At 37.4% G+C, this 22,322-nt stretch overlaps 1 protein-coding gene across 1 annotated transcript; it reads right to left on the bottom strand.

Annotated features, from left to right (window-relative positions):
* Positions 1–1,692: 1,692 nt before the first annotated feature.
* On the bottom strand, positions 1,693–22,024 carry LOC114364914 (chaoptin-like). The gene is made up of 9 exons (XM_028321273.1): positions 21,858–22,024; positions 19,708–20,259; positions 19,381–19,432; positions 18,758–18,874; positions 7,746–8,009; positions 7,377–7,476; positions 6,507–6,796; positions 5,372–5,518; positions 1,693–5,067 (listed from the first exon to the last, which is right to left on the bottom strand). Exons 1-9 carry the CDS (start codon positions 22,022–22,024, stop codon positions 2,146–2,148), a joined length of 4,611 nt encoding a protein of 1,536 aa, XP_028177074.1. The 3' UTR covers positions 1,693–2,145.
* Between the last annotated feature and the right edge of the window lie 298 nt (positions 22,025–22,322).

Raw genomic sequence — 22,322 nt, 5'->3', positions numbered from 1 at the left:
GGATTTTGCCAATTAGGGGTCATAACTTACTGTAATTAAAGTTATCAAAGTATTAATTGAGCATTTTCAAATATATTAGATTTGATTAACAAGACCTAAAAATATTTTAAATTGTTTTTAAAGCTATACAAAATCGAGTTTCAAAGTAATTACTCCTTTTATTTAAACCCGTTTCAAATAAATTTAGAAATCGGCTCGTTAAAATGGCCATTAAACGTTAACCAATTCACACTGAACGTTTAATAACGTCGTTAATCCAAATAACAAGACAAAAGGGAAAACCGAAACGAGTGGTGGATTTGCCGAATGCTAAATTCGTTAGCGATTCATTCGGTAAAAATGTAACGTGATCTAAATAGGTGCAGTAAGTCCACGATTTCAGTATTTTTTTTCTCTGACATACGGCGTTTGTCATCGGTCATCCTCTTTCATCATCATCTCAGTCACAGGACGTCCACTGCGGAACAGAGAACATAGGTTTTCCCAATGATTTTCACATCGCCCGGTTGGTAGCAGGCTAGCAGCCTGCATTCAGTGTCTTCATGCTACTTAAATAAGGTCGTTGGTCTAGCTTGTGGTCTCCTCTTTGCACTGGAGGATTTTAATCTTATCTTAGAACTCCCTCTATGTTCTTTTGATTCCTAATTTCGTTGTAAGTCTAATGATAGCTTTACTTTCCTCTGCTACGATCTTGGATTCACTGTTGGGTTCTATTGGGGTCAAGCTGTAGATCCTGGCTACATGAGTAAGGTGTCCTGACTACACATGAGTTGCAGCTGTGAGAACGAGAGGTAGTAGTGCTGTAAAGTCCACAGCAAAGTCCAGTGTCCAGGTCATGTGGAAATAACGAAATATTTGGTCCACTTTGGTGGAAACCGGGCTTTACTCGAACACAGACCTCGTACAAGCGGTGCTTCTGTACCATCCTCGTCTACAGGAACACGTTCGGCTATGTTCGCGCACAATAGATGCGCATAAATACTGTTCATTCAAATCAGCCAGGCAACGCGAACGGTCGGCGAAAATTCAATTTTGAAATACGTTCGCAAAACTGTGTTCGAAAACATTGTTTGCAAGACCCATTTCCATTTATGCCAGCCAGAAAAAGTGACACGCGTTTGGTTTTTATGCAAATGTACACGAACATAAACAAAAAAGCGTAATAAACGCACTGCGTAATTGGCACGAAATGGGCTTTTTCTCATCATTAAACAGCACGGCCGATGGAAAAATTACAAAGAAATTCATAAGGCAATTTAGAATGGCGCGTAATTAATAATGCAAAAGAATATCGTTAAAAGATTGCGTTTTCTAAACGATAGCAGGAATCTTCGTTGTAAATGCCTAGGGGTGGGAGCGCGGAATAGAAAGAAATTCCTTTTTGAAATTAATGAGATGAGACAACCTTGGGGGGCGACCAAGGCGTCTCTTTGATGACGCTCGCGGTTGCAAGGACGTGGAAAAGTGCACATATTACGTACACAGTACCTACACTCACTGGCGCTATGATCGACAGCGTGCGAAATTCCTCTGAAGTTACACCTTTGTGTCAAAGAAATAAATTCTATTCTTGAAATAAGTAAAATATTAAAACAGCATCAAAGTGTCTTCGCAGTAAAGTATTTTATGTGGGTGTCAACATAGAAATGAAACAAATTAAATATTACTTTGTAATGTTTATTACTACAGTTACAAGTTAAAAATAATTTCATAGCTTTACTTGAAGTCCCATGAAATTACGTAAACTGTTAAATAAATATTTTACATCTTTTAAATTACTTAAGTACCTACTTATCTGCTTACACATAACATTTAAGCTTATTTATTAGAGTACTCTAAAATCGTAATTAAGGATGTCCCAAGATTTTTCGTAAAACATTCACCTCGGAGATAAGTCACTGGTGACTAGCTAAGTAAATCTAGTCCAAGCAATATTAAATACACCTGAGCAACCTTCGCAAGTAGTTACAGAAAGATCCAAGAATATCTACAACGATATGAAACTTGAGCCACATTATTTGGTGTCTTCCACAAGACAAAGTTCGCTTAATTACTGATATGATAATTCCCTGGAATGTTAATATTTACAGAATGGCATAACCCCAATAAATCTAAACTATAGAGCCCACAATTTGCGGAATCGTCCTACCGGTATATTTTATCGTCGTGCGGCGGCATACTAATAAAATAGGGGGCGGGTGGGGGCGCTAAGTACCGGACTGAACCGGGCCCCGGCTGTACCTTATGTGGCAGAGTGGCTGTGGATAACGACGCGGGGGGCAGGGTCGCGGCGTACCCGGGCCAGGCCCCGGCCCACAGCGGAGCCCCAGCTGTCGCAGGACTGCTAGCCAGCGGCCCTCCCCTGTAAGACGTTGTTGTCATCCGCAACCGAACGACGCATATCGCAATTATCAGTATAGCTATAAATGCAACCACACCACCTACTATTCCTATAATCAAATTATCGTCATTCGTTGTTGATGCCATGCCGACCACTGGAGCACCTTTCGGCTCGCCGTTCGCCTTTGGCCGGTCGTGCGAAGGGGCAACAGACCAAATTATGTCAGGCTCCGCTGAAGTACGGTGTACGAGACGAGGTGGTGGAGTGGTCGTCACGATACTGGACGAAGAAGATGGAAGTGTGGTCCTCCGCCTAGTTTCGCACGATAACTCGTCGTCTCCTATCTCAACTAATAAGAATCCTGATAAATGGTCAGGGGAGTCACATCGGACGTTATCTATACCGACATTGGGAAGCCATCTCCTAAGAGCTCGTGCATTACAGTCACACTTGATCGGGTTGGTGTCCAATCCGAACATTGACAAGTCGGCCCGACGATCATCCAAGGCTACGAGTAATTGCGGTTGTAAAGTACTCAACTGACTTCCAGCTACATCGATTGTGATTTGAGATGATCTTGGTAATGGGAAGAGTAATGCAGGAGGCAGGCTAGAAACTGAAGTGTTTCGGAACCTGACTGTGATAGCTGGGGACTTCAACCCTGCGAGAACACCAGAAGACACTGTTTTCAATCGAGACCCTCTAATCCCAAGTTCTTCTAAACGAGGATGCAAAGTTGAATGCAACTGGTCAGCGCCAATATTGGTATCCTTTACCTCTACGTCTAACTTCTCAAGAGCCAACAGGTACTGAAGCATGCCTTGCATATCCAAATACCCTAGTCTTGGATAGCCATAAGCTCTCAACTCAATCAGATTAGGTAACGATCTGAAAGCATTTTTCTCTATTCTTGTGCATTTATCCAAGTACCTGATATCAAGAATTCGCAAAGACGATAAACCTTCGAAGTTACCATCAGCAATCATTACTATTGGGTTATTTGAGATATTAAGGCGTTGGAGGTTTTTGAGTTTAGGCCATGAAATGGCAAGAGCTCCAGATACATCTACTATCTGGTTGTGAGACAAATCTAACGATTCGAGCAGTGTCGTTCTGGTGAAAGTTTTCTCTGACAAGCCCGTAATATTATTGAATGACAAGTTCAAACTGTACAAAAAGGGTGTTTCGAGTTGACCCACTGATCTCATTCCTGTACCAGCTAGGTTCAGCTCCCGGACTGTTTTTGGTTCAATAAGGACATTACTGATCGTCTTTTCTGACAGTGGATTGAATGATAAATCCAGCTTCTTAATGTTAACCATAACACTATCCTCTGCAGGAATATCGATGATCTCGTTGTAAGATAAATCGACAGATGAGACAAAGAAATATTGCTTTTGTAAAGCCTTCAACGGGGCATGCTCAAACAGATTTCTGCTCAATACAATTTTTTCTAGCATGTGTAACCTTGAGCGATCAAAAATGTTATCCGGTAATTCAGTAAGGGAATTTCCAGCTAAATCCAACAGTTCCAATCTAATAAGTCCCTCGAACAGCCTGTCACCGAGGCGGTCGATCTTGTTGTCGGAGAGATCTAAATATTGTATTTGTGAGGAGTTATGGAAAGCCATTTCGCTTATTGTTTCAATTTCGTTTCGCGCCAACAAAATCGTTCTTAGTTTCGGAAGGCGAGCGAAGTCAAGTTCGTCGACGTTTTTCAAAGCGTTACCAGACAAGTCCACTAATTCCAAATACTGTAAAGTGCTTATAAGCTCCGAGGGGAAGAAATTAAATTTATTGTTCGTTAGTATAATTTCGCGTAAACGGGGATGGATTTTAAATGAAGATGGGAATAGATAACTTAGCTGGTTATCCGAAAGATCTATAACTTCCAAACTCGTTCCAGTGTTGAAGAACTCTCCCTTGAAAGCGTTTAATTGATTCCCTTTGAGAGACAAATACCGAATAGACATTACGTTTACAAAAGCCGGCGTTCTGATATTGACTATATTATTGTAGGATAAGTCTAAATAGGTCAAGTTTCGTAGATTTTTGAAAGTATTTTCTGATACCTCTTGAAGAAGATTGTTTGATAAATCAACGTATTCCAAATTAGGTGTTTTCATGAATAAATTAACGGGGAGAGCCTTTAATCCGACGTGACTTATATCCACGCTCAATAAGCCTTGATTATGATTGAAGACGCTTTGAGGCAAAACACTGATGTGGGCATTCCGGCTCATGTTCAGATGAGTTAAGCTCGGGATAAACTCGAAGGCATTTGCTGGGATTTCTGACAGTTGATTCCCGGATATATCCAAGAACCACAGCCCTACAAATTTGAGCTGCTGACCGGTGAAGCCTAAAATTCGGTTTTGGCTCAAAGATAGGAATTGCAGCGAAGATTCCAAGCCGCTGAATACCTCTGCTGATATGGAATTTAATAAGTTGCCTGATAGATCTAGGTGTTGGAGCATTTTGAAGTGATCGAACGCTGCGGGCGGTAGTTCCCTGATAACATTTCTGGACAAAACCAAAGATGTAACTCTGTCTGAGACTGCTCGGAGTATGTCACTAGATAAAGCAGTGACTCTGTTAAAACCTAAGTGTACAGAAACTAAGTTCGGCAGCCGCGAGAGTGCAGTGGCGGGAATAAGAAGGATATTGTTGTCTCGGAGCAGCAACGTTTGCAGGCTTGTTAAACCGTCGAACGCGTCGTCCTCGACCTGAAATGGAAAAAGTAAATGTTTAGAAATGTGCTGGATATTTTGCCGCGCTGGAATAGCATTTTTTGCCGAGTAAATAGAAACGAAATATCGGGGCTTTTAATCTTTGAATCAACATTGCCTTTCTATGTTTTCTAAAAAGCGAAAACTGTTTGAAAGCTACTGTATCTAATAACGATTTGAATTTATCACAAAAATATTTCAAATTGAATTCATAGAATTTTTCTTTTAAATATTCAATAAAGTTGCTTTAACTTTGAGTTAACTTTTTGTTCCAAACTCTATTTTCGTAAAATTTACTCACAGTACGTAAAGAATTGACGCCAACGTCCAAATATCGTAGTTCTGTGAGTCCCACAAAAGTGCCAGGAGACAGCTTCACCAGGTTGTTCCTGCTGAGGTCCAGCACTTGCAGGGAGACCAGGGAACTGAGGTGGCTGTTGTCGATGTTCTGAAAACAATGTTCAATTTAAATAAATGCAGTTAAATATGCTATACAAGTTTTTCACCGCAATTACACCTGTCTAATAAAATACCTTGAAACGACTAACGATTGATCTTGAAAGCCCAGGGCTAAGTATCTTTAGAACTACTTGACTTATTTTGTAAAACTTCAAAAATCGATTGCCTCAGATAGAAATGAACCCACGATCTTCGAGCTTCGTTTGCTGGCCTACGAAGACTGTGTTTTAAATACAAAATAGGCTAACAGTGTTCATACTGATAAAAAGTAGAACAAACTACCCTTTGTACCATAAATAATACAGACATTCAGAGAACTTATTCAAACCTGCTATGACATCTCTCAAGAAGAGTCACGTCACACAAATACATTTCTAGCTTTACTTTACATGGAGACCCTTTTAGCGAATGAAACACAGAAATAGCTTGTAGATTTACTTAGTCACGAGTAAAAACTAAATTGAAATGGAAAAACATAAATTAAAGAGGCGAATGTCTATAAATTTTTCCGTTCATTCAGAATACAGATTTGTTTTTATTTCAAATTAAACAAAGTAAGTAATAAACATTATGCGTATGTATTTTCATGTTACCTAATAAATCATTAAGTAGGTTCACTTAGCAAATTGAGAAAAATATTTGTTCTACTTACTAAAAATATCTTAAAACGTATTTCAGGCCTTATAAGGCCCTGTTTTGGCCCAAAATCAATGAGTAACTGCAAGCTATTGATTGTTTGAAAATTACTAACAAGGCAAGGCTGTTACTTTTATAATTTAAAACCTAAATAAAATTAACCTACCTATTACCTACATAAATAAAATTTAAAAGTATTCCTAATAAACATCGACTATAGAAGACTTTAGACCATTTTTAGCGCCCCACACCGAATCAAAGATCACTAAGTAATAATACCAACAGAAATTAAACCCCAACCCACTCCAATCAACCCCGCCCCGAACATAAATAAAGCTCACCGAAATCATGTTGCTAGACAGATTCAGATGTCTCAGCGCTGCGAACGACTTAATAGCCACAGTTGGAAAATCTGTAATGAAGTTCTCTGACAGATCCAGCTTCTCCAGATTCTCAGTCCCTTGGAACACGTCGCTGTTGAATTTGTTTAGCCTATTGCGGCCTAGGTCCAGGGTTTGAAGCTCGCTGAGGCCAATGAAGGCGCCCCCTTCGATGGTCGATATCATGTTTCCGTGTAAGTCGATTTCTTCCAAAGTCTTCTGAGCGATGAATGATGCTTGCCGGATGGTTGCTGGAACAAATAAATTATTATTTTTTGTATATGCGATGTGAGCGTTATTAGAGTTTATATACCTATTACAAATGGATTATTTGATCCAAAATGTTTCCTAGTAGGTTCCATTACCTAATTATTATATGTATAAATGTATATTGTATACGATTCTAAGAAAACATAATAGAATCATGATAGGAACAAATATAAATAAATGCTCCAGGAAGTTACGAGAAGTAATCTTTTTCCAAACAGAGAGAAAAAATAGTATTTTCTTAGAATAGCTCCCAGTGGAATTAGTACGTATCCTTAGAACCTTACGAACAGATTTGTTGTGAAATAAGATATCTCTGTACGATATTATCATAAAAAGATTATTACTGAAGTAGGTATTACAAACTGCAATTAAGCTCAAAAGTATATTTTTTCATGAAAATTTAATTTATATCTCAATTAATATAAATGTTTGTCGTAGTCCAGGGTGGGTCTAAACGGTGAGCAAATAAGGAAACATTTGCTTATTTATTGCCTTTAAGTCGGAACAGAGTTCGCCGGGTCAGCTAGTAGGTAATGAAAAGGTTATTATTTAAAATCTTACCGATTCTGTTTTCTCTCAGCGAAATAATTCTCAACGCTTGAGGTCCGTTTAGTGATGAAGAAGGAACAGAATTCATATTATTTCGATCCAAGCGTAATATCTGGAAAAAATAAACATATTCGTCTTATAGTATAAATAAAAGAATATAAAAGTAGGTTGAAGTAAGCTCCTTGCAGACGTAAAAATCTATAACGATAAAAGCGAAAGGTCACTGATTGACTGACTCACTTACTCATCACGAAATCTCAGAAACTACAAGTGCTAGGAGTCTCAATATGCATGGGGGTTCCTTTTAGAACGTAGGTGCTCACTAAGACGGACGGCCGCTAGTTATTTAGTAAAATAGATCTATTTCAAACGAAAATATACCTTAAGAACATCACACCCAATGAGCAGTCCTTCTTCGATTCCCCTAATGTTATTCCCGCTCAGATCCAACTCTTCCAAAGCGGGCAGGTTGTGGAGTTCTGCCGTCGAGAATATGGGGTTCAGGTTGTCTCCAAGAAGATTGTCGGCGAAGACCAGTCTGCTAATGTTTCCTCGGATACCAGCGAGGAGTCGGTCTGGGAGACGCCGGAGACTATTGAAGGAAAAGTCCAGCTCCTTCAAGGGTATTCCGTAGGATGAAAAGATCTGAAAAAGAAAGAATGAGGGTCAAAATACAATGTATGACAATATGTAATACCTATTAAGAACGTCAGTTTATTTTCAAACTCTTTAATTTGAAAAGTAATAATGACGTCACTAAAGTTTAAATCTCTGAATTAGGTACTAGGAAACCTTATTTTACAATTTCTGTATACAGTTAATACTATTCAGGACAATGAAGAACACACGTAGGCAATAATAGTTATTCCGTTTGTACCTACCTACCTATTACCACTACTACGACAATATTATCTTAATAAAGTTTTCATTATGAAGATTTTTCCAGGAGTAGGTATAATATCGTAATGAGTGGTTGTTAATTTACATTTCGTAGTATTAATGCATGACATTCAAAAGAGTGTTTTCATCAAAGTCGTGCCTATTTGAAACCGCAGGGAAACAATTTCCCACCGGACAAAAATAAAATACATTTCCTGTCTTTCCGAGAATTCATAACACGCAGAATTTACGAAAAAATTCCTGTGAAATATAATAAAAGGGGAATACCAGGATACCAGGGAATGCGTGGAGTTCATGTCCGAGTGTGTAGCATAAGACATAAATTAATTATTGTATTACTGAATAATGTATTAAAATATGGATAAAAATGTATTAATAAAACAACTTTTTTGAGCTGTCAAAGTAGAAGTAGTTGATTTTATTTTGTTTAGAAGAAAAAGTAATAAAAAGTATAAAAACTCCTTGTTGGTTTCCAACATAGTCTCGCGCGCGATATGCAACACGCACTAGAATTAAAGCTATTTGTATTAAACAATGAANTAATTATCTATACTGCAATCGGCAACTATGCCGGCGTTGGCCCTCGGGATAATTTTCTAGCAGCTCACAAAAAAACCAATGTAAACGATGTATGGGTTTCGGCACCAAATTTATGTAGCATAAGACATAAATTAATTATTGTATTACTGAATAATGTATTAAAATATGGATAAAAATGTATTAATAAAACAACTTTTTTGAGCTGTCAAAGTAGAAGTAGTTGATTTTATTTTGTTTAGAAGAAAAAGTAATAAAAAGTATAAAAACTCCTTGTTGGTTTCCAACAGAGTGCTTTATGTATTAATGTAAAGGTTCGGCCAAACCAACGCGTGCGAGATGGCGATGGCGATCAGATGTCGTGTATGAATTTGTAGCGATGAATTCACATCAACGCGTCCTGTCATTGGTCGCGGCGATCTACGCACGCGCAGTTATCGCCATCGCCATCGCCGACGCGAGCTGCACGCGTTGGTTTGGCCGAAGCTTAAACGAAATACGACAAACGAACAACATGCCGGCAGTTCCACGTCAAAGGGAATAAAATGTAAGAATATTCAACAAAACGCGGAGCATTACAATGCTACATTAAAGCTACGAGAGACTTAATTAGTCTGGTTTATGTACAGCTCTGAATTTTCAGCAAATTAAGTAGTTCAGTCCCACATTAAACTAGCGGCTGACGGACTGGCTACGCTACTTACAGCTTTATTAAAACAACTAGCTTTCCGCCCGCGGCTTTGCCCGCGTGGAATTTTGTCTGTCACAGAAAAACTTTATCGCGCGCGTCCCTGTTTCAAAAACCAGGATAAAAACTATCCTATGTTCTTTCCCGGGACTCAAACTATCTCTATGCCAAATTTCATCAAAATCGGTTGCGAGGTTTAAGCGGGAAAGCGTAACAGACAGACAGACAGAGTTACTTTCGCATTTATAATATTAGTTGGGATAGTTGGGATTTTGTAGATACTCACTTCTATATTAGATTAACTATGAAACTCCAAAATTACGGTAAAGATTCGCGACTCTGTATTTCCTGCAATTCAATTTATATTATAATTTTTGGGTTGTTTTTTTAACGTTGATTAAAAGAACGTTAATTATTGGGTACGTAAAAATTTTTGTTAACCATTAAGGACTCAAATTAACGAAATTTCCCAGTATTAAAATAACATTCTTGGAAACGTAACTAAACCGTTCTCAATGTTTACACTTTCAATTCGATAGGTGTCGTTAAGCTTTTGACACTTGACTTGATTCCAACAAACATGCACCAATAATACTCGTATTCGCTTCAGGAATAGATCAATAGTGGCAACATCGGAGTTAAATGATGCTTCAATTCGCGGAAAATGAGTAGCGGTGAGGCAAATTAGGATCAATAGAATTTCGATTCAGTCACATCTGCTGGAATGATAAAGACATGTTGGTATTTTCGGTTATTTAGAACTACAAGTAGATTTGCGATGATAACTTTTTAGATTAATTGAAATTCGAATACAGATGGATTCTAGAAGTTCAAGTTTTCGAACGTTGTTTTAAAGTTCTCAGCTTTATTTTTACACGTAGATTAGTTACGTTGCTAATTAATTATTAGGCGCTTGTCTAAAGCTGGGTTGCACCATCTTACTTTACCTTAACTCCATACAAAAAACACCGGTTAAGGTTATAGGTACGGTAAATTACTATTATTCTTTGAAAAACTATTTCAAGGGTTTTTTTAGGTTTTACGAGGGCAATTAGCGATCTTTCATTACTTTTTTTTTTCTTATCATACTGTAAAACTGCCCTATAAAAACAGCCCTTGTAAATTGAAATCTTAAATCAATATCTCCGAAAATAAATCAAGAACGAGTCGGTACGTCTGTCAACCCTTTCAAGAGGCTGTCGCTCGCCGTCAAAACTTCGCCAAACTTTGCCCGACGCCCCACTCAGGGTACGGATAACGATAAAAGATTTAAGTGTTTTGACAAAAATCCATCGAGATCTATCCCGAAATAATGATGGCTGTATTTAAAGTTCTTTTAAGTATTTTTGTTTTTTTATATGATGTGTAATACTCGTATTTTATTGTCATGTATTTATTTCAATCTCATCTGATGGTAAGTGATTGTCAGATCTAGAAGTCGACCTTTGGCTTATAATTCCTAACAAATTCAAATAGTTTATTCAGTACATACTCGTAGGCCCTTCACTTATACACGTCCCAAATATAAATTGCCCTACCACAACTTTGGTACCACGACATATGGGCTGGTGCTAAGAAGTGGCGGAACTGCGGAAGAAACTCAGTCACCTTTGTCAGCCTCTTTTAGACAACAGTAAAATCTGTTTTAAAATAAATGAAGGAGACAACCTCATTTAATATTTTACCATTTCCTAATGTCTCCCGCCGAGCAATAGCTTTACTGCTACAGTTGATGAATAGAATAAGTAGCTGAGGTCAAATTTCCAATGTAAGGGCATCATGGAGACATGGACCATAGGAGGAGGTGGTTAAGTAGAGAGTAGAAAGAGAAGTAGAATGACTCTTTATTGTGATTTTTGTAGTGTTACTTCTTGGTCTATATAGGTATTCTTAGAACCGTGTAACGATTTGTGCCCTCCAAAATCCCACTTTGAGAAAAAGACTCTGCGATTAAAGGTTGAGTGTCAGTGACAGACTCAAAATAATGCTTCTTCGCTTCAAGTGGTCTCATTGTCAAACTAACTCGATCTCAAATTGAGTGGCTCGAGCACTTGTAAGTCTGAACAGCTTGCAAGCCGTCTCTGGGATTATTTCACCTATTGTTTGAATTGAGCGCTCTCTGTCTTTGTGCAATTATATTTAGCTGTCAGATCCGTTATTGAGATTTGTTTCAGATATTGCAAGGCGTCTGTTTTCTGCGTAATGATAGTAATAAGAATATTATTGAACATTAAATATTGAATTGCATTGACACGCTGAAAAGTCGTAGAATGCTATTAAATTCTTAGGCCAGCACCAACTTACTTTAACAGTAACTAAAGCCTGGTCCGTGAGCACGTAGAATCCCGACGCGACTGTGCGACGGGCGCCCGCAGTGAGTGTGCGAGCGCGACAGCAACATAATTACGCGCGAGCGATAGGGATGGGTAGCTTGGGGTCATTGGACGGGATTCTACGTGCTCACGGACCAGGCTTTACAACAATAATCGGTGCATATTACAATAATAATATTAATCCATACATGGAGTTTGACAGATTTTTAACGTTTATTAAAGTTAAAGTAAGATAGTGCAATTCAGCCTAAGTGTTCTAAAACCGAGTTGTTAAGAGCCATTATTAAAAAATAAAGGTAAAAACGTGTACAAAACACAAATGAATTTAAAGGATCTACGATACCCACCTCTTCATTAAGTTGAAACAAATTACGTATTTAATAAAACTCTAATATATTTTAAACTTTTCTAATTCCACTTTGTTTTTAATAAGCAAGAGGAGAATTCCTAAAACATTACCGGATAAGTGTTTCCTCGTAATTTCCATATTAGAGGGTTTCTGAGTCAATTGAACAAGTTAATCAAAATTAGCGGCGCTTTGATAAAATTAAGTTAATTTCATTCGCTATTACGGCCACGTTTAATGGCTTTACTCTATTAATATTAAAGCTTGTGCTTTGAGGTGTAATTGTTAGGTAGGTGTTTGTTGGATTTTGATTTTCACATTTAATTTTCTAAGGCTTAGTATAAGACGATATCTACTCTCTTTCTACGTTGTAAAGTCGTTGACACATCGTACTATGTAATTTTGATTCAAAGTGGCATCTGTGGCACATACATAGTTGCCACATATGTAAGAGGTGGAGCATAACAAGCTAAAAATTGTATATCGCATCATCATTCGCCCACTGTTGGACAAGAAAGGATTTCCACAACGATCGGCACTTGCTGCCCGCATCCAGACTCTTCCCGCGACCTTTACCAGATCGTCGGTTCACCTCGTAGGAGGCCTGCCCACGCTACTTCTTCCAGCCCGTGGTCGCCACTCGAGAACTTTTCTGCCCCAACGGTCATCGTCTCTACGAGCTATGTGCCCCGCTCCCTACCACTTGATTTTAGCAATTCTGCGACGCAGGACCGTTCATTGTGGAAAACCCTGGGGGAGGCCTTTGTCCAGCAGTGGACGTCATTTGGCTGAAACGAACGAACGAACGGTGCTTGCATCCAGGTGCTTTCTGCTACCTTTACCAGATGATCGCCTACGCTACTCGTATGTGTCCGGTAAGTATTCGCCACTCGTCTGTAGCATCTTAGAAGTTGTAATGTAGATAATAATATTATTTTGTCAACAGTACATACTTTTACTAGACATATAAATCCTTTATAATAATCTTACAAGGCGCCATATTCCGAGCTCTACTTAGCCGGCTAATTGGCGGTCGTTGAAAGATATTATTTATTTACGATCCATTAGTGGATTGTGTGCACGTTTTATCGCCTCACTTTCTGAATCGATTCAGCTGTTCATCGCATTATGAGCGATTAACTGCATATCGATGCGGTCTACAATCGAGTGCGAACGCGTTTCCCGGTCCATTTAATACCCGTCTGTGTGCATATGGTATTATTAATGTATGGTAATGCATTGTTTTATGCGAGCACCATTTTGGATTAATAGTACTTTATCTATAGTACCTAACTCTGCGTGAGTTAAGTACTATAGATAAAGTACACCTCCGTAGTCTCCAGTGGTTCTCAGAGCGTTTCTCAGATGGGATACATTATTTTATGGTACCCGGATTTGTTAGATGCATTTTCCGATATTTTATTTTCTTGTACAAAAAATTTCGACCGCTTTTTTCACTGTAGGTACTGTTTCCTGGTATTAATTATTTTTTTGTATAAACATTTCCGAACTCCTTTTTCCCTGTATTTTTTTTTTTGTAGTCGTTCATTTTACTAGAGGCAAAACTTCTTAATCGTTTGTTGTGACCCTGTTTGCAATTTTGTATGGAATCTCCTTTTTATGTTTATTTTAGTCGATACGAAGTTTTACCAATCATTCTTGGACGAAATAACCGCTACCCACCGAAATGTATGAAGCGTCGGCGCCGAGCAATCAGCATCATTAGGAACGTTTCCATTAATTACGTACAATTATTGATCTGTCAGTGCACTCAGCACTGATTGTGGCACTGACGATCAGCGAGCGTCAGTGCAATTCTAAAACCAACCTCACTGATTGGTAAATTTTGTGCCGACAAAAATAACACATAAATTATGTATTTATGTGTTTTCTTACTGCACCTAAGTTAAATTATATTGTAACTGTATGTTTCCCAAAAATAAATAAATAAATAAATAAATAAATAATTAAATAAAAAGAAGATCCATACAAAATTACAAACAGGAAACAACCGAATAAGAAGTTTTACTCCTAGTAAAATGGACGACTACGAAATTTTGCTTGCGTTAAAAAAAATACAGGGAAAAAGGCGTTCGGAAATTTTTATACAAGAAAATAATTAAACAAGGAAAATTGTCTACAGTGAAAAAAGTCATCTGAATTTTTTATACAATAAAATAAAAATATCGGAAAATATTGCATCTGCTTTGGAGTGCACATTAAACTGTCACTTTGACGAGTGAATGTGAGACGCCTGAAGCTATCTTTAATCTTTAAATTCTAACACCAAGATATTTAATGCACGCGAAAGATGTTAGCGTAGCCCTATTTGTTAACATAACATTTTTTTTTTTTTTTTCTTTATTTATTTAGGGACTTTTACATAGATGTACGTCAGTCCCATCATAACCTAACAATTTATAAAGATAAAAGAAACAAGATACAAAAAGGATCAGATATTAAAGTATATGTAGTAGTAGCTTAAAAAAACTATTAATTATATTCCTTGATGAGTCATCGAAACCATTTTACATACAAGTTTAGCAGCGTCTGATGTAGGTTGAGCTAAAATAGTTTGAAAAATCCCCACATCAGATGCTGAGATATGTAGTTGACTCATCAAGGATTGGCGCTCCCTTTGATTTTTAACACACTCCGACAGCAAGTGTTGCACATCTTCTACCGTATTACAAATTGAACAGTTTGGAGAGTCAGACTTTTTCATTAGATGTGCAAACTTGTTAGACGGAATGTGCCCAGAACGAAGTCTGAACAGGAGTACCATAACTTTTCTACTTAAATCTACATTTGTGAACCACGGTATACGAGGAGGCTCACTTACTATGGTCCTAAACCAAATGCCCTTAACCAAAGATATTTCATTAAAGTGTTCCTTCCACATATTATGATGTTGTTTTTTGAAATTAGATAGTAATTCAGAGTAATAAGGATCAATTGGAAACTCAATACCATCTAATATTGCTCTTTTGGCCAGTCGATCAGCCTCCTCGTTACCTTTAATACCTATGTGAGAGGGGACCCATTGCAAGTACAGCGGCCTGCCATTTACAACGCTTTCGTGGATTTGCTGCAGTATGTCATATGCTATCGGTACACCTCTTACGCCAGAGGCGCACCGAGCAATATGCTGCAGCGCACTCTTACTATCTGTGCAAACTACAACTTTTTTACGATTTGTGTTCTTAGCGTACTCGAGAGCCTTGTAAATCGCAACCAGCTCTACCGACATAATTGAAACCTGTGAAGTTATTTTTAATATGCCAACATGTTTTCTTTCTAGATCATAAAAAGCTGCACCGTTCCCTCTCTTATCTTTAGAGCCATCCGTAAATATTTTGCAATAGCTTTCGTCATATTTTTCGGAAAGTTCCTTAATAATATTATTTTTTAAAACGTTAGGCTCTAAAGAATGTTTTGCTTCTTTAACACAATCTAGATAAGCTCTAATGACGTTAATTGCATCGACCCGAGTAACCCAGATGTCAAGACTATACATCTCCAAAGGACATGACGAAACCACTGCAACATTTTTCGTTTCACTAAAAGCAGTACTAAGTAATGGTGTCTTGTTTCTTGCCAAATTTCGGCCTCGATAAGTCGATGCAAGTACCTCAAGTATATCAGCTGTCGGTGCATTTGCCTTTAAACAGTATTTATAAGCCAAGAAACTTCGTCTTAAAAAAAGTGGAGGGATACAGAGTTCTGCCTCCATAACATGTATCGGAGAACTCTTGATGAATCCTCCAATTATACGTAAAGCTTGATTCTGAATCCTATCCATCTTAGACAAATGAGTTTTTGCGCTACTCGCATACAAATAACAGCCAAAGTCAAATCTACTTCTGATAAGTGAAACATAAATTCTCCTTAAATGTCTAGGGTGAACGCCCCAACCGGATCCAGCTAAGATTTTCAAAATATTTAAGAATTTTGATGCCTTTTCAATTGTTTCGTTAATGTGTTTTCTCCAGAGTAATGATCTATCTAGCCAGAGTCCTAGGTATTTGATACATTCCGCAGACATCAATGGCTGATCGTTAATTTTTAGTAATATTTCATTGTTTCTTCGACCTTTACTAAAAACACAGTATTTTGATTTTACCGCGGACAGCTCTAATCCCAGTTTTTCTAATTGTGTTATAATTTCATTTAATGCATGTTGTAGATATTTTTCACAGGTTTTAATATTTTTGTCACTAACATAAAAGACAAAATCATCAGCATATTGACACAAAAATACATTTTTAATTCGTTGGGCTAATTTAGAGGTAATAATGTTAAAAATAAGAGGAGAAATAGGATCTCCCTGAGCCAAGCCTTTATTTGTCCATCTAACCACTACATTATCACCTTTTTGGTTTTTAATTTTTAGGTGCCTTTCATTTAAGAACGACCAAAGATAATCACAAATCTTCTTCCCCACTTGAAGCTCATTTAGGAGAGTAGTAGCTTGTAAGACTGAAACATTGTTATATGCGTTCTCGATGTCTAAAAAACATGCAACAGTAGAAGTATTTTTCATAAAATGAACTTTTATGTACGAAATCAGGCGAACCAAACAATCTAAGCAAGACTGAGACCTCCTAAATCCAGTTGAATAATTTGGAATAATATTATTTTTTTCTACAAACCATTCTAGTCTCCGCGCTAACATAGAATGAAATATTTTACATAAACAAGACATTAAAGAGATTGGTCTCAGCTTTGGGATAGAATAAGGGTCACTGCCTGCCTTAGGAATAGGAACAATTATCACATTTCTCCATTGTAGAGGCACATAGTTAAACTTAAAGATTGCATTATATAAACTGAGTAGATATAACTGTCCGTTCTCAGGTAGATTATATATCATAGAGTGGGAAATTTCGTCTTCTCCAGGAGCAGTGTCTTTCTTTTTTAAAACGTGTTTCATTTCTTGAATAGTGAAATCACATTCTAGGAGCTCATTAGAAGAATTAAAGATTGGCGTAGAGTTAGAAACTGAATCAGGAGTTAGAGATAACAAGAGTTCATTCCTTCTCTCGTCCGGTGCATTGAAATATGTTCGCCTAAGACCTTTAGCCCATCTCATTTTCTGCCATGCCTCTCTTACTGATGTCAATTCGTCAATACTGTTACAAAATTTTTGCCAACTTTGTGCTTTTGCTTGACTAATTAGACGTTTGGCTTCATTAATTTTGTCATCTAGCTTTTTTAGATTTTCGGGTGTTGGATTGCGCCGAAAATACTTTAAATATAACCGGCGTTGTGCAACTACATGAGATAAGGCTGGAGTCCAATATGGTTTGGGCTTAAAATTATTTTCTGGGTTAGGGTTAATTTTAGTAAAAGGTATACTCTGATCGGCAGCATTCATGAGTTGTTCCTGGAAGTGATCATATTTAGATTGAATGGCATCTCCCTCAAAAGTACCAGCTGAAGTGAGTGTTTCGTCTAGAAATTTTCTATATGATGCCCAATCGGTTTTACTATAATTGCGACGCTTAATTAATTGCAAGTTTATATTGTAATTCATATGCAGTTTTATAACAAGGTGATCACTACCTAAATTCTCCTGAGAGACCTGCCATTCAAAGTTAATTGCAATATCAGATGAGGCAAAAGTAATATCGGGGGAACTCTTTTGCATATTGCCACCAACTAACTTAACCCTAGTAAATTGGCTATTATTGAGGTAAATAAAATTATTATCTAATGCTGAGTCCGCCAGCTGCGTACCTCTAGTATCTGTTTTGTATGACCAGTTTGAATGGTGTGCGTTAAAATCCCCCGCAATTAACGATTTCTTAGGGCAAAGCGCAAAAATGTCATCCCAATCTGTTTGAGAGGTTTGTATATTAGACGGACAATAAATAGACACTACGTACTCTAAAAAGCTGCAATTTAGTAATTTAATTTTGACTATGCCTATGTCTGAATTATTTAATCTTATGGGACATACCTGAACTTGAAGAGACTTATGAGTGATAATAGCGACCCCACCATAACCGTCGTACCTGTCGTTCCTATAAAAGTTATAATCGCTAAGATGGATAGGTGATTCGGCTTCCAACCATGTTTCACTTATAATAATAATAATAATAATACTCAATATATTTCTATTTTTAGCTATATTATTGTACTGGTATTCACTTGGTTTAGGCCCGTGAATACCATTAATACACCGATGTATAAGACATCGAAATACACAAAGTGTAAACAAGAATAATAATAATAATATTTTTTTTATTTCAGAAAAAAATATTTTCCATAGTGGGTTAGTAGTTATTAGTAGTTAGATGGACTCATGCAACGTGCTCCAGAACAGTAGGTTCCTTTCTTTATCCCGGAGGATTACGCTGATGACAAGGGATGGCCACATCTTAAGAAGCCCATATATGCCCTCATGCAACATGTGCAGAGTCTGATAGCCAGAATTGATTATCCTCCAAGTCTCCTCGTATAGGTCATGCCCAGGGTATTTGTCTCTATACATGTGAGAGCATAAGAGGGTGCTGAACCAGCTATTTGTTACGTCCCTAAGACATAACAGAGTATATGGTACAATGTAACATGTTCGTGAGCTCACTTGAAGCATGATTATGTCCCCATAGCATATTATCGGGCATCCAGATAAGACACACTCAAGTTCCTGCTGGTCCGACATTGATACCGATTCTACCCACATGTCCATAGTTGTCTTCATCTGAAATACATACCTGAATTATGGTCTGTGGCAACAAGTCTATTAAGGGGGGAACATATGTCAGCCCATAGTCCTTGCAGGATATGCGCGCTGTCTCCATTGCAGTGGCATATGCTCTTTGAAGAGTGGGGGCGGATCTACATGTTGATGTGTCCAGAAGATGGGTGAGTGCCCAGCTAAGAAATCCACTGGAGGGGGGAACGAAGAGGTTGTTGTCAGTTATGTGTCCGAGCATTTTAGCATGTCTGGGGTCTGAGAGCCTGTTGCATGGTCCGGTGGGTAAAAACATAATCGATTTCACTCGTCAGAGGTGGAATTGTGTAAAGCAATCGTTATCATTTGACAGTTCATAACGTACGATTATTCTGTCAAACGCTTTGTTTAACTGACTTTATCGTACGATATGAACTGTCAAATGATAACGATTGTTTTACACAATTCCAGCTCTGGATTGCTGATGACAAGTGTTTTTCTCGACGATATAGAGGGGCGGATCTCTCCTGTACCTTTTCTAGGTCTGGCAGGTCGCCTTCTAATGATAGCAACATGAATCCGTTCCTGATTTAGCAAAGCACCGAAACTGGTAATCTTAGGTCTTATAGATTGTGCATTCCATTGTAATATATTAATAACAGAGCTTTTAGATGGCCTTTTATCCATCAAAAAAGTTTTTGAATAATACATCTATTGCCTCTGCTTTGCTGACAAAACTAATTATATAATTTTTGATTTCTTCTACTATTAACTTTACAAATGAACTTATTTTATCTTCAAAAGTACTGTCGTTGACAATAATTGATTTAACTTTTAATAAAAACTTTTTAAATTCAAACTTTTGCTTATTTTGTTCTGAATGTTTAGCTTTTTTCACTTCTTCAATGCACTGCACTTCTTCATTTCTTAATATTTCACCTTGTACAAAGTCGTTTTTCTTCTTCTTGAGATATTTCTTCTTATTCCTTTCAGCTCTACCATGTGAGTTCAAAACTTGTGTCTCTTCTTCTATATTATCTAGTGTACTGTCAGAATGCAGTTTTTCTTCATGTACTTGCGCTTGTGTTATAAGTGCGCTACTGTATGACCTCTTATTTTTTGTTGTTAAACTGGCGTTGGAATTCACATTTGTTATGCAGGAGGCTTTTTCTTTAGCAGTTTGATTTTGCAGGTATAATTGTAGAGCTTTTCTATATGTAGAATTTTGTTGACGCATTATCTTCCTTATTTCTTTTTCTTTGATAAACATAGGGCACTTTTTATCTAATGCCATGTGAGGACCTTCACAATTTAAGCATTGGTAGATTTCTGTTTCGCAATTATCGTGATCCTTGCCACATTTAGGGCAGAATACTTTTTTAGTTGGGCAAAATTTCGCTATATGGCCAAATCTCCAACAAAGAGAGCATTGTGTTACTGGAAACTCATAACATTCCACCTTAAACCTGCACCCATACGCGTGAACATACGAGGGTAAGGTAGAACCTTTAAAACTGATTCGGATTGACTCACTATCGATCCACTTTCCATCAAGATCCAGTCGTTTAAGTCGTATTATAGATGTTATCTCGTATGGGCTTTCTAGTGATTTTTTAATCTCTTCAGTATCAATGTCCAAATCAACACCTTTAATTACTCCGTATGAAATGTTATTTTCGGTAGTGGATTGGCATCTATATCCATAATCAACCATTTTTGAGCATCTAAGTAATTTATCAGCGCACTCTTTGGTATCGAATTGAACGAGCACCTTATATGGACTTTTATATTTGATTTGGTTAATACCATCAATATTTTTCTTTTTCATTAATTTCGCCAACGCAAATTGTTTTGGAAGTGCCGTTAGAGAAGTAATACATATTTGGAATGTGTTTTCCATTTCTGGCGCCTCTTCTCGGTTGGATATATTACAACTTCCATTCGTTTGAAAGATTAGAGAATTGCTTCTTAGTAGTCTTTTTGCATTATCGTCCTCACTCGCTTCTTCCATTTCTAAAAATTGAGGGTAGAAATAAAAAAGCCGCGCGCTCCGAGTAGCGAAAGTACAATCACTGATACGTGCGCTCCGTTCGCCGTCGCGCGTAGCACTGACCATACACATGACATATTTATTGCCGAGGGTTCTCTGCTTACAGGAGCTGCTTCAACTTTTTGTTGCGGAAGCGAAAAAAAAATCGCACAGGGATTCTTTCTCAGCGTTTTCCTGTAACATTTTTACCAAGCGAATTTTTTCCTTAACATATTCGTCACTTGAGCAAGTTTTTGGCCTTCTTCACTTTCTCTGGGTACTTTGAGTTGACATGATACCGGAGTTTTTAAATTCTTAGAAGCCCATGAACTCCAAGTATCATTGTCCTGTTCACAAAAAGATGACAAATATTAAAGCACTGTCTTACTTTATTTTAGGAGTATAATTAAATAAATAATTAATTGTTTGTTGTTTTGAATGATTCAAAGAAGAACGGTCACGCCCCATATAAAAAAAGCCCAGACCCGACAGAATTAGTTAAATTATACAGTGTGTCCGGGCATGTAGTGATCAAACTTTAAGGGCGTAATCTATAGACAATTTTATCGGTGAAAATACTTTAAATTTGGGGCTTGACCCATTTCTCGCATATTTACAAGGATTTAAGTTTTTAATTTTGAGTTTTCACCTCTTCCTTCAAAAACAAGTGATAGCGTGGGTAGTTTAACATTAATAAGCAAAAATTTTATATCATGCGATAGCCAATAAAATTAACTATTAGTAGAAGTAGAAAACGGATACAAGTTTCATACATTTTAAGGGTGTAAAAATGGATTTAATTAGAAATAAACACGATTTTTTTNTGGAAGTGCGGTTAGAGAAGTAATACATATTTGGAATGTGTTTTCCATTTCTGGCGCCTCTTCTCGGTTGGATATATTACAACTTCCATTCGTTTGTAAGATTAGAGAATTGCTTCTTAGTAGTCTTTTTGCTTTTCTACTTGTAACTGTAACAAACCCTTCTTCGCTATTCTCCTCACTTTCTTCGCGTCCTCTCTTCTCAACATTTCTAGTATTATACTCAATTCCCGAGTTATGCCACTCTAGCATCGCTTCAATTTCACGTTCACACTCGTTAATGATTTCAGAATCACTTCTATTATCGTCCTCACTCGCTTCTTCCATTTCTAAAAATTGAGGGTAGAAATAAAAAAGCCGCGCGCTCCGAGTAGCGAAAGTACAATCACTGTTCATGGTTGTTGGATTATAAATACTCTATTTTTAAGGTAACACCACAAAAAGGAGTTTTCTGGAGTGAGATCTGAGATGTCATTCCTGCCTAAAATTATTTTTTGTGGAAACAGTCTCTTACCTACCTAAATGCTCTCATTTGAAGTGTGACACATAGCCCCGTAGTTTTCGTTTCCATGAATTTTCAAAATTGCATTTCTTTCTGGGCCACCCTGTATAAAAACGTATCTAT

The sequence above is a fragment of the Ostrinia furnacalis genome, unplaced genomic scaffold (assembly GCF_004193835.3).
Source record: "Ostrinia furnacalis isolate ACB-3 unplaced genomic scaffold, ASM419383v2 OfSCF7487, whole genome shotgun sequence".
Classification (NCBI taxonomy): domain Eukaryota; kingdom Metazoa; phylum Arthropoda; class Insecta; order Lepidoptera; family Crambidae; genus Ostrinia; species Ostrinia furnacalis.
The sequence above is the reverse complement of the archived record's forward strand: the minus strand, read 5'-3'. Positions and strand labels throughout refer to the sequence as shown.